Source organism: Leucoraja erinacea, chromosome 18, assembly GCF_028641065.1.
Source record: "Leucoraja erinacea ecotype New England chromosome 18, Leri_hhj_1, whole genome shotgun sequence".
In the NCBI taxonomy this organism is placed as follows: Eukaryota; Metazoa; Chordata; class Chondrichthyes; order Rajiformes; family Rajidae; genus Leucoraja; species Leucoraja erinaceus.
Window position 1 is genome coordinate 19,696,167 of NC_073394.1, and position 12,822 is coordinate 19,708,988.

The 12,822-nt window shown below is 40.5% G+C and overlaps 1 protein-coding gene across 8 annotated transcripts in view; it reads left to right on the plus strand.

The window, feature by feature from the left end:
• Positions 1 to 4,764: 4,764 nt before the first annotated feature.
• The window catches only part of dennd5a (DENN/MADD domain containing 5A), an 85,797-nt gene continuing 77,739 nt past the window's right edge, over positions 4,765 to 12,822 (plus strand). For 5 of the 8 annotated variants that reach the window (XM_055649474.1, XM_055649480.1, XM_055649475.1 and 2 more), the window contains exon 1: positions 4,765 to 5,030. In XM_055649474.1, the coding sequence (XP_055505449.1) occupies positions 4,937 to 5,030 (94 nt within the window). In that variant the 5' untranslated portion in view covers positions 4,765 to 4,936. The remainder of the gene's footprint in view (positions 5,031 to 12,822) is intronic. The other 3 variants (XM_055649476.1, XM_055649478.1, XM_055649483.1) reach the window with 1 other exon arrangement.

The following is a 12,822-nucleotide window of genomic DNA, read 5'->3' on the forward strand; positions in this document are numbered from 1 at the left end:
CCTCTGCTGAACAGTTGAAAAAACCTAATTAAATCTCTTATTTCAATTGTATTTCATTATATTCAAGTAACCATAAGAAATAGATGCTGGTAGTTATAGATGTGTCCAGAATATTCAGTTTCAGGTGAAAACAAATGTATTGATATCTTGAGAAGAAAAAGAAAGTTAACCAAATAATCCTGGTACTCCACTATATTATGCAGGCTGGTTGAATTAAGTTTAATCCCTAGTCAATGTTGCATTGGCCAACGTCATCCAACATGCAAAGTCAAGACACTAGAAGCTTATTCACATATAGGGTTGTGAATCCGTGGAATTCTCTGCCTCAGAAGGCAGTGGAGGCCAATTCTCTGGATGCTTTCAATAGAGAGTTAGATAGAACTCTTAAAGATAGCAGAGTCGGGGGACATCGGGATTTAATAGGAACCTGAGGGGCAACTTTTTCACTCGGAGGGTGGTATTTAAGAGACACTTGGAAGGAAAGGTTTAGTGGGATACGAGTCAAATTTGGGCAAATGGGTGTTTGGACCCAAAACATCATCTGTCCACTCTCTCCACAAATGCCGCCTGAACGATTGAGTTCCTCCAGCACTTTGTGTTTTGCTCAAAGTTCCAGCATCCTGTTTCCACGTTATATGACCATTAAATGGGACTAGCATAGATGGGGCATCCTGGTTGGCATAGGCAGGTTGGGCTGAAGGATCTCTTTCTGTGCTGTATGTCTGTGACTCAATGAATTTTTCTGCAGTCTTGTGTGTCTATATTTTACTGCAATACTGAATAGGTGTCACATTGTCTGAGTCAAGAAATTTTGAAAGCTGTTTGTGGTGTTATATATGACACAATATTATTTGAGGATGAATCAATAAGACTAATCCCACTGATCTGACCAATAACAAAAGTTAAATTGATTGGTCATCTGTCTCAATACTTTTTCTGGAACTATGTGCCCTCAGAAGAACACTCGCATTGTAACACAATGACTTCATTTCAAGATGAGGATTTAATGCGCATGTAGTGCAAGCATGTGACAACAATAGTATGGTAGCATACAAACATGTGCATTACTTGGAAAAGAAGATCTACAGCTTTGCTTATCTACTTGCTAATAGAATTCCAATGAGATTAAATAATTTGTTACAATTAACACAAATTGACCTGTGATATAATACCAATTGTGTTTCATCATCAAAAGTCAATTCCTCCGTTCCTGGTCTGATAGCCCTCACCTATCACTCAGAATAATTCACTAATCAGAAAATATAGTTTTAAAGTTCCTTGTGGACAGGGTTACTGTAGGAGAAAACAGAATTGGGAGGATACAATGAATGTCAGACCTTTGTTCATTCAGTCACTTGTCCGAATTCGCACACATTTGTTTTTATATGATCTTCACCTGAAAGGTTAGTTAGGTTTATTTCTCTACAAACCGAATGCGGAACAAAATAAGATCTTCGAGCAGACAAACATTGTCTGATGTAGTGATGAGTGCCCCAATGTGAAATGGTCGAAATCAAAAGGGCAAAGATGGAGCGGTATGGAAGTCTAAGTTTGTACATTCTCCCTGTGACCGCATGGGTTTTATCCAGGTTCTCCAGTTTCATCACACATTCTAAAGAAGTGCAGGTTTGTAGGTTAATTTGCTTCTGTAAATTGCCCCAAATGTGTTGGATGTTCAAAGTGGGATAACATGGAACTAATGTGATCGGGTGATCAATGGTTGGTGTGGACATGGTGGGCTGATGGACATGTTTCCATTATATCTCTAAACTAAAGCAAACCTTAAATTGAAAAATGAGAAAACTAACACATTCTTAATTTTTGGGTAAAATTGTGAGATTTGATTCAATATAAGGAATTTTGCAATAATTATATTCTGAAAGCTCGATGTGATTGCTATTACTGGGTGGTGTCAGTGATACATGATTTGAGTGGAACAGGTCAGAGCTAATTGTATGTCCATTCTCTAGCTGCCTGCTAAAATCGAGCAACTGCAAGGTAATGACTAAGATCACGAGACTAGGAAATTCACTTGCAAAATTAATTGCTAAAGTAGAAATTATGCTAACATTGAAGTTTTTTTAGACCATTTGGGTGAAGGAGGGGAATGGAGGAATATAAGAACAAATAGTGCTTTTGGGGTAAAACATGTGTTTGCATGGATGGTAAATGGTAACTTGATCTAATTAACCAAATTGGCTTAATGAAAGTAATTTAACTATAATATTACAGATGCGTTTTTCTTACTAATTATGGTGTTGCAAATTGTTGCAATCTCCTCCAGCGACATCATTGTTTCACGGTGGGATTACACTCTCATTTCTATAAACAACTAGGGAAAATGCAAGAAATACTCATGCAGCAACTATGGAGAGAGAGAAACATGGTTAATGCTTCAGGTGAAGACCTTTCGTCAGAAACTTTAGATGAAAGGCCTTCGACCAGAAATGTCAATTATTTCTCTCTCACCAAAGATAGTCCAACATACTGCTTTTAAAGCATTTTATGTTATTTGATTTAAATTTCTTGGATCTGCCTTATTTTATTCACCACCTATCAGCCCATGGTTAAATGTTCAGCTTTGCAGCAGAGTAGATTGCTTCATTTTTTTCTGGCGCTGCAAGAGTATTTGCACCTCTGTATCTGTGCTGAGGATGAAAGAAAGACTCATTGTTGAAAATGGTTGGGCCTGGAAATCTATCCTGAAGAACTCTTGCTGTGATGTTATCAGATTTGAACAATTCACACTCAACAGCCACAGTCACTTTCTTTGTGCAAGGTTTAAGAAGGAACTGCAGATGCTGGAGAATCGAAGGTTACACAAAAAAGCTGGAGAAACTCAGCGGGTGCAGCAGCATCTATGGAGCGAAGGAAATAGGCAACGTTTCGGACTGAAACCCTTCTTCAGACTGATCGGGGCGGGGGTGGGCGGGGACAAGAAAGGAAAAAGGAGGAGGAGCCCGAAGGCTGGGGGATGGGAGGAGACAGCAGGGGGACTGAGGAAGGGGAGGAGACAGCAAGGACTAACAAAATTGGGAGAATTCGATGTTCATGCCCCCAGGATGCAGACTCCCCAAACGGAATATGAGGTGCTGTTCCTCCAATTTCCGGTGCTGCTCGCTGTGGCCATGGAGGAGACCCAGGACATAGAGGTCGGAGACGGAGTGGGAGGGGGAGTTGAAGTGCTGAGCCACTGGGAGGTCAGCTTGGTTATTGCGGACCGAGCGGAGGTGTTCAGCGAAACGATCGCCCAACCTCCGCTTGGTCTCACCGATATAGATCTGCTGACATCTAGAGCAGCGGATGCAATAGATGAGGTTGGAAGAGATGCAGGTAAACCTCTGTCGCACCTGGAATGATTGCTTTGGTCCTTGAACGGAGTCGAGGGGGGAACAGCACTGGAAATTGGAGGAACAGCACCTCCTATTCCGTTTGGGGAGTCTGCATCCTGGGGGCATGAACATCGACTTCTCCCAATTTTGTTAGTCCTTGCTGTCTCCTCCCCTTCCTCAGTCCCCCTACTGTCTCCTCCCATCCCCCAGCCTTCGGGCTCCTCCTCCTTTTTCCTTTCTTGTCCCGCCCACCCCCGCCCCCGATCAGTCTGAAGCAAAGATCCTAGAGGAGCTTTGGTCTGAAGAAGGGTTTCGGCCGAAACGTTGCCTATTTCCTTCGCTCCATAGATGCTGCTGCACCCGCTGAGTTTCTCAAGTTTTTTTGTGTAACCTTCTTTGTGCAAGGTATGGTTTTAACCATGGGAACAGTTATTCCTTGATGCCCTTTGACTTCAGTTTGCCACAGACTGCTTGAAACCACTCTGTTAAATTGCTATATTTGCCATCTCCGCAACATTGAATAAGCAACCAGTTGTAGTCATGGTTATTAAACCCCCTTTGACCTGTTCCACCCTCTCTCGGCATTGTATATCTTTCTTTGAGATTTCTCTATAGAGATTTGTTGATCATCTAATTCTGGCCTCTTGAGCATCTTCAGTGTTCATTTTTGCAGGATTGCCAGATGTGCTTCTGGTGCCCAGTCTGCATTCACAAATGTCCCCAAATTTCATTTCTTATCCACCCCTTTGATCAAACTCTTTGTCATCTGTTCTAATTTACCTTGATATGTTTCAGCGTCAAATTGTATTCAATAATGTTTTTGCTAACTGTCGTAGGATATTTTATTATGTTTAAAACTAAATATAATTGGTAGATATTGATTCAAAATAATGGGTGTAGCTGGGCTAACAATATCAAAATACATTCACATGTACACCCATCTCAATAAATCAGCAAAATATAAAAAAGAATGCCCGTTCCTTTGAGAACCTTGTCCTTTCACTCATAACTTTGGTCCATCATGCACAGAACACAATACTATACCCTGGAAGCTACATCATCTAATCCCGTTTTGCTTCAATATTCAACGCAAAATAGAAGCACAGTTTTTCCAGTTTTTTTTTTTACTGTCCGACAAATAAATTATTGTTGGCGAACAAATCCACTTTTACCAACTTTCCTCCAGCTGTGAAAAAGGCATACATTTGCGTTATATTTTCAAGTGAAGTTTGTATTTTCCATATAAGAAAAGTACTGTATTGAGATTGAGGAGGAGTGAGTAGGAGGGGAGGGAGTTGGAGAAATAGTGTAAGGAGGAGGGAATAGGATAGATAGTGTGAGGAAGAGGAGGGAGGAAGAGAGGCAGTGCTGTTCTCAGTGGCTGCCTTTGTGAGGCGGGGTCTCACTGCAGCTGAGTGGTGATGTTGCCCCTTTAAGGGGTGTCTGTAGCCCGGCATGCAGCGCTGTTCCGTGCTAGGCGTTGCAGTGCGAGCTGTGATGGAAGCATCGACCGCGAAGCCGGGTTGAGGAGCAGACTGTGCAAGCGGCCACGGGGATTCTCAGCCCAGCGGCGGCTGTTCGCTGCCGGCTGCCCAGCGCGCACCATGACTGCCAACACCGCCGGTTGCCGCTTTGCAGATTACTTCGCCATATCTGGGCTTGACGTGGAGACCGGATTGGAGCCGGACGAGCTCTCGGGTGAGTGTTTTTTTTTAATTCACAATGTCACCAGTCGCTTCTGTGATTGGAGCCGAGCAAAGCGCAAACTTTAAATCTCCCTGCCTCTTGGCTCATTGTACTAAAGATGTACGCGCAGGAACAATTTCACGAAGTAAATCGGAATCCGAGTGATTTATAAGTGTAAAAAGAATGATTCGGTAGGTATTTGGGTCCAAAAATACCAGCGTTGTTGCCATTCACTCTTGCAGGAAGTGATGATGTAGAGCTGCCTTTTGACAGTTCGCGCTCTGGAAATGGAGTTTGCTTTGTCCACTGTTTAATTGAATAACAGATTCTGAAATGTACAGCATCACTTTGGGTTTGATATTTCAAGTTCTATAGTGTTGAGCAAATCTTGCAATCATGCAAATATTCATTGCTGCATAACAATTTTACAGAAGTGCTGTTATTTGCGTTTTTAAATAGTGTGTACATAATTCACGTTTGCATTCCCATATCTGATAGAACATTTGACAAATACGTTGTGTTTAATTAACCAGCAGCACATAATTATGAATGTGTTAATTTGCAGGTTGATGTTTGCATGTGAAGATACAGACATGAAAACCACTGGTTTTCAATTTCCTCTTTGTATTAAATGTAATATTACCATTTGTAAGAGAACGACACGAATTCCGATGACATGTTTTAAGATACAATCTGCTTTTGTGAATGGAAGCAATTTGATCAAAGTCCTGCACGGTGTAAGTAAGTCGTGTTATTGCCGTTGGTGCGGCTTCACCGTCTCACGATGAATATGTTGGGTGTATATTTGCTTTCGATCGTTGTATTTGGTTTGTGGTATGCCCTGTCAATTTTTACCAGTTTATATCGTACATCATTTTATAATTCGTAGATTTTATAGGTAAATATTTTGAAGGGGTGTCGTTAAAATCCACCTACCATTACATGCATTCAACCTTCAATGCATCATTTTTCCAGGATTTTCTTCCACCACTTTGTCTTCAGTGAGCTAAAGGAACAATCTGCACTCTTTAAATTTCTGGTACTACTTTATAAATACTGTGGAGGTATACTATCTTCCCAATTAACTATTATTTTGTGGCAAAAAAATAGTTCTTGAACGGTTAAGTGCTGCAATTTTATCGGAAAGAGTGGTTTACAGATTGGCAATGCTTTAGTGTCTTCTGTATGTTCCGAAATGTCTTTTTTTAATAATTCCGGCTAAGTCGTGGCACAGTTAATGTGCAGTATTTTTTATATGATCAAGTTCTTGGAACTATTATTTATTTTTCACGGCGAATGACGTGCTCGCTGTACTTTTCGTTGATGGATTGTACGGTCTGGGTGATCTTATAAACAATGGAGAGTGCCTTTGGAAGGTTGTAGCGAGCAAAGATCCTATAGCGGTAGCGAGAGTGGACTTGAATCAACTGCTTTTAAATTGTCCTTGGGGTCCTTCCACATCAGTTCCTCTCAAGCGAGGCTCTAAAAGGATGATGTCATTGTAACTGAAACTCTCTACTGGAAAGGCAGCAACTGCTGTATGTTTCTCTGGGGAAGCTGCAGGACCAATCATACCAGGGGCATTGGTGTAAAGCGAATGCGGTTGCACACGGTATTCCAGAATACTAATGGCTAAATAATATTAATAATTTTATTTTAATGACACAGTTGCTCGATTGGAACTGGTTTTCATGCACTGTTTTATAATCAATGTGCATCGGAACATTTCAGGGCTGTCAGATACACCGGGTATGAAGCGGAACAATGAAATTCTTGCTGCAGCTTTACATGCACATTAAACGCTATCACAACAAATACAATAATCAAAGATGGACACAAAATGCTGGAGTAACTCAGCGGGACGGGCAGCATCTCCGGACAGAAGGAATGGATGAACGTTTTGGCTCGAGACCCTTCTTCAGATCGATCCGAAACGTCACCCATTCCTTCTCTCCAGAGATGCTGCCTGTCCCGCTGAGTTACTCCAGCAATTTGTGTCTATTTTCACTGTAAACCAGCATCTGCAGTTCCTTCCTGCACCATACAATAATCATTTGTTCTCGGTAAACCAGATGATGATAGTACAAAATTCTAAAGTACATAGAGCAACAATATTAGTGCAGTCTATAGTCGTTCAGTCCTGAGATAGGGTTAGGGTTATTTCCCTCGGAATGTCTATTCGCTTCGGACCATTTTATTATGTTTCAGGTTATTTTGGTACAAATTGTGGATGTAAATCTTATTCTTAAAATTAAACTCAAAATTCCACAAAGATTTTTATGGTTTAAGCTTCGGAATATTTTTGAATCTGAGGGAAAACTTTTGTCATTTGGTTTCAGATATTATAACTGCTGTTCCAGTTATTTAGAAGCGCATTTAAAGCATGGTATAATTTGTGATGAGCTCAAAACATAAAGTTGTAACTCATTGACAATTCTGCTATTTTAATAAATGCCACTGTTGGAGTATAAATTGGTGTACAGTACTTTATTAAAGGCATTAATTAGTCTTAATTAATTAGTCTTAAAGGCCTTCATAACAAGAGGATTTCAGTATAGGAGTAGAAAGGTTCTTCTGCAGTTGTATAGGGCTCTGGTAAAATCACATCTGGAGTATTGCGTACAGTTTTGGTCTCCTAATTTGAGGAAGGACATCCTTGTGATTAAGGCAGTGCAGCGTAGGTTCACAAGATTGATCCCTGGGATAGTGGGACTGTCATATGAGGGAAGATTGAAAAGTCTAGGCTTGTACTCACTGGAGCTTAGAAGGACGAGGGGGAATCTTATAGCAACTTATAAAAGGACTGGACAAGCTAGATGCAGGAAAAATGTTCCCAATGTTGGGTGAGTCCAGAACCAGGGGCCACAGTCTTAGAATAAAGAAGAGGCCATTTAAGACTGAGGTGAGAGAAAAACGTTTTCAACCAGAAAGTTGTGAATTTGTGGAATTCCCTGCAACAGAGGGCAGTGGAGGCCAAATCACTGAATGAATTTAAGAGATAGTTAGATAGAGCTCCAGGGGCTAGTGGAGTCAAGGGATATGGGGAGAAGGCAGGCACGGGTTATTGATTGGGGACGATCAGCCATAATCACAATGAATGGCGGTGCTGGCTCGAAGGGCCGAAGGGCCTCCTCCTGCACCTATTTTCTATGTTTCTATGTTAATTTAGAGGTAATACTTTGTCAATGGAGTTGGAGTACAGAAAGCAAGTACCTTCTAGGAATTAGCAGTGCAGAGGGCTGAACTAAAAATCCAGCAACCTGAATTCAAATTCCAATATGGTAGTTGGGGATTTTGATCTTGTCCAATAAATAAGGTAGATTAAAAAAAAAAAAACCTTTTATCATTTCAAACTCTTTTCACAATTTTCAGGTAAATCATGTACCAGTGTTGGGGCCGGCCCATTTGGAAGTGGCTGCAAAGTTGTGTATAGTTAAAAGGGGTAACCATGGAAGTCTTAGACTGCATATCGCACAAAATCATAGCATCAGGACAAAGATGGTGAAAGTTTTACATTTAGTCACCGGCAGTACAATGACAGGTGTCATCATTATTGTTAACAAGTGTGTAGGACAGAACTGCAGATGCTGGTTTAAACCGAAGATAGATACAAAATGCTGAAGTAACTTGATGGGACAGGCAACATCTCTGGAGAGAAGGAATGGGTGACGTTTTGGGTCGAGACCCTTCTTCAGATTGAAAGTCATGGGAAAGGGAAATGAGAGATGTAGACGATGATGATGCCGAGAGATAAAGAACAATGAATGAAAGATGTGCAAAAAAGAACAATATGAATATCCTCCAACTTCATCTATCCTATCCGTTGTTCAAGATGTTATCTCCTACATCGTCAGGACCAAATGTAGACTGGGCAATCATTTCACTGAACACCTTCACTCAGTCCGCCTGGACCTATCTGATCTCCCGGTTGCTAAACACTTTAATTCCCATTCCCACACTGACCTTTCTGTCCTGTCCTTCTGAGTTACTCCAGCATTTTGTGTCTATCATCTGTATATGTCATACTGTGCCCATATTTGCATTTGTAATAATTTATTTCCTCAGTTAAAGTACTGGCCTGTTTTGATTTGCTTTGGTTAAAACTCTATAAGAGTAAGAATCGCATGCTTAGAGAGATTGTGATCCACAGCCAGTAAAGCGAAGGTGTCCCCTCATTTCTGTAGATGCAAGATCCATCGTGTTTTTGTTTGACCTGAGAACGGACAGTGTTAGTAATCCTTTGTTCATATCTATTCCACATAGTCTTGGAGTTACACAACATGGAAACAAGCCCTCTGCCCAACCTATATGTACCAACCAAGTTGCCTTGCTGAGCTAAGTTTGGTTTTAGTTTGGTTAGAGATACAGCATGGAAATGGGGCCCACCGAGTCCGCGCCGATCAGCGATCACCTGTACACTAGACCTATCCTAAATACTAGGGACAATTTACAGAAGCTCTCTCTTCTCACCGTAAACCTCCAGCCCAGGGGTGGGGAACCTTTTCACGTTGGAATGCCGCATTAAGTTAACTGTAATCTAATCTGAGAGCTCAATCAATTCCATCTGTAGTTCTTTAGGAGCCTTGGAGACCAACTAGGTGAGGTTAAAATGCTAATTTGAGTGTGATGTCATGATTCTCAAAGTCAGTGAACCTTTCATTGTATTTTTTAATTAATAAGTCTATAACAGCTGTGTATTCTTCAAACCATTTGCATGAATCCTCCTGATCATCAATGACCGGGGGAAATGTTCACTCGAAATTTCATTTTGAAGAAGAGTTTTGAAAAAAGATGGCTTTTTTCGAAATGATTGGAGTTTGTTGCCACATATCATAAATAGACTTATTTTTACCTTGCAAAGAAACCTTCAAGTCATTTTGCTTTGAAATTATATCACACAGAAATGCAGTATTTCTATAGAAATCTTCTTTCAATAATTCACATTGCTGATTCTGTTCTTCACGAAATTTAACTATCTGTTCTCGCAAAGATAAACATTTTGCTAACATGTCCCTGCGATAGCCAACACAATTTACAATGATATGGCAAATCCACACTGAATGCCTCATCGTCCAACTCCAAAATAGACTCATGACTTACTAATGTTTTAATTGTGGTCGTCAGTCATGGAGGATTAATTCGGTGAATCTTCTTTTATTCTTTGGTATTTTAAATATGATTATTTTAAGATTAAAATAAAAATAATAAAAGACGAACAGAAAAACATTTATAAAAATAAAAGGATTTGTTCTACAAAATTTGGATTCATTCCAAAGGCCACACTTAATGGCCTAGAAGGCCGAATGCGGCCTTAAGGCTGCAGGTTCCCCACCCCTGCTCTAGCCTCTAGTTTTGGATTGCCCTACCGTGGGTTCAAGACTGTGACCATACAGGTCACTCTTCCACCTCCTTTGCTCCAGGAAAAAACAGGCTCAACATGTTGCCTTCTCTGTATAACAAGCCCACCTATGACGTGAATCTTTTCTGTATCCTCTCTAGCTTGAACACATCCTTCCGATAGCATGGGGACTAGAACTGTGTACAATAGCCCAGGTGTCTTACCAGCAAGTGGGAAAATGAATCGCAATGCTTTCAGGATATCAGGTGCCAGGTCTCCTTGGTGCTCATTTAATTTTCCCATTGCAATCTTTCATTATACCTGTCTAATTAGTCAATTGCTGCCATACAAATCCATTAAAAACCACCAGAAAAGGAAGAATGGCATACATTTAAAAGTAAAAATACCAATGAAAAAGGTATTTTTTCTTCAATATTTCCTTTTCTTCTTATCCCCAATCAGTTTAAAAGACAGGGAAATTACTTTCTCATTTCTAAATTAACTTTCGGTGGAAAACAGGAAACAGTGCAGGGGAAGCTGAAATATGGGGGAGGGAAGTCCTGAAATGGGAACTGATACTGGAAACTCTTTAAGAGGAATGGTTCAGCTTCGATATTATTACAAGTTGTCTGTAGTGACTTGATTTATGCTGAACATGGTTCAATTGCTGTGAATGGAATGCTATTTTAATAAGAATGATGAAAAACATTCCTTGGCTAAATGTGTTCTAATAGTTCCGCAACAAAGAGAAACTAAACTCAAAATAAAGAGAGTTGATTCTGGAATGAGTGTTGCCTCGCCCGGAGTTTTGAGTCTTTCTTTCCTCTCCCATGTGGCTTCAAGATTAGGCATTCAGTTGTAAACTTGGTTTTTTCCGCTCTCATGCAAGGTTGCTTTCCAAACATTTTAACAGAGCTGCAAAATATTAGTTTTCTGATATTTAATCATTCTATTTATTTTTTTTGGTTTTCTCTTGTTTTTCTTTCCTCTTGAAGTTCATTCAAAAATACTGAAGTTCTGATATTTTCAAGTGAACTTCATTTAGTAAGTCTAGTCTCTCTCAAAGATTGAAGCATATGCTGGTATTAGTAGTCTCTATATATTAAGGCAAGATATTTTGAAGCATTAAGAAATGCCGAACTGCTGATAACAAAATTATTTATGACTAGTAAGTGTGTCAGGGGTTATGGGGAGAAGGCAGGAGAATGGAGTTGAGCGGAAAGATAGATCAGCCATGATTGAATGGCAGAGTAGACTTGATGGGCCAAATTGCCTAATTCTGCTCTTGTCACTTATGAACATAAATAAGGTTATGAGCATTCGAGAAGGATTTGTGGTGCTGATGGATTTTGGTCAATATGTCTGAAATATACATAATGCTTTTTGATTATATTCCTTCTGCAAGGTGAAACTGGGTAGCATAAATAGCATCGACAGATCGCTTCCAGATAAGCTCAATGCGTTTGATGCATGCTTTGAAAGGGAGAACAATGACACACCAACATGAGCCTCTACAGCCCCTGACGTCCCTTTGTTCACTGTCCCTGAGATCAATGTCAAAGCGTCCTCAAGAGGGCGAATCCCTGCAAACATTCATCCCAGATAGTGAACCTGTGCAAACCAACTAGTTGGGATATTCAAAGACATCTTCAAACTCCTGCTTATGAGGTTCTTATCTGCTTTAAAAGGACATCCATCACATTGATACAATAATAAGAGCATGGTGACCCGCCTCAAATCATATTGTTTGGTAGCACTTGCATCCACCATAGTGAAGAATTGTCAAAGATCAGTTATAGTGTGAATCAAATCCTGCCTCAGAAATGACCTGGCTCTGCTCCAATTTGCTTATTGCTGCAACAGGCCAATAACTGATACCATCTCATTGGCTCTCCGCTTTGCTCTGGATCGTCGAAAGTACGTAATGCTGATGTTTGTTGACTGCAGTTCACCATTCAACACTATTATTCCTCTGAAACTCATCACCAATCTCCAAGGCCTGGTCCTCAGTGCCTTCCTTTCCAATTGGACCCTTGACTTCTAATCTTAATCAGTGCAGATTGGTAACAAGATCTCCATCACTGACCATCAACACGTGTACACCTCAAGGCTGCATACATAGACTACTCCTCTAATCGCTTTATGCCTCTAACTATGTGGCGAGGCACAGCTCAAATTCCATCAACAAATTCACCATTACCACTATTATCGGCCGAATTACCAGTGGCGAAGACTCGACTACAGGGGAGAGATGGTTTTTTCGGTGAAAGTAGTTTCTAAATTTGAAGAATAGGTGGAATGAATGGCATTCGGGTTTGTCTTCAGCATTTGTCTGTGGATATTAAATCTTTCTGTAATGATCACTGAAACGTGATGACAAAAGGTGACAACCTCCAACGATCAAACTCTTCTGGAAAGGTGGTAGAGCAGTGCCAGAGATCCGGGTTCCATCTAACCTCGGATGCT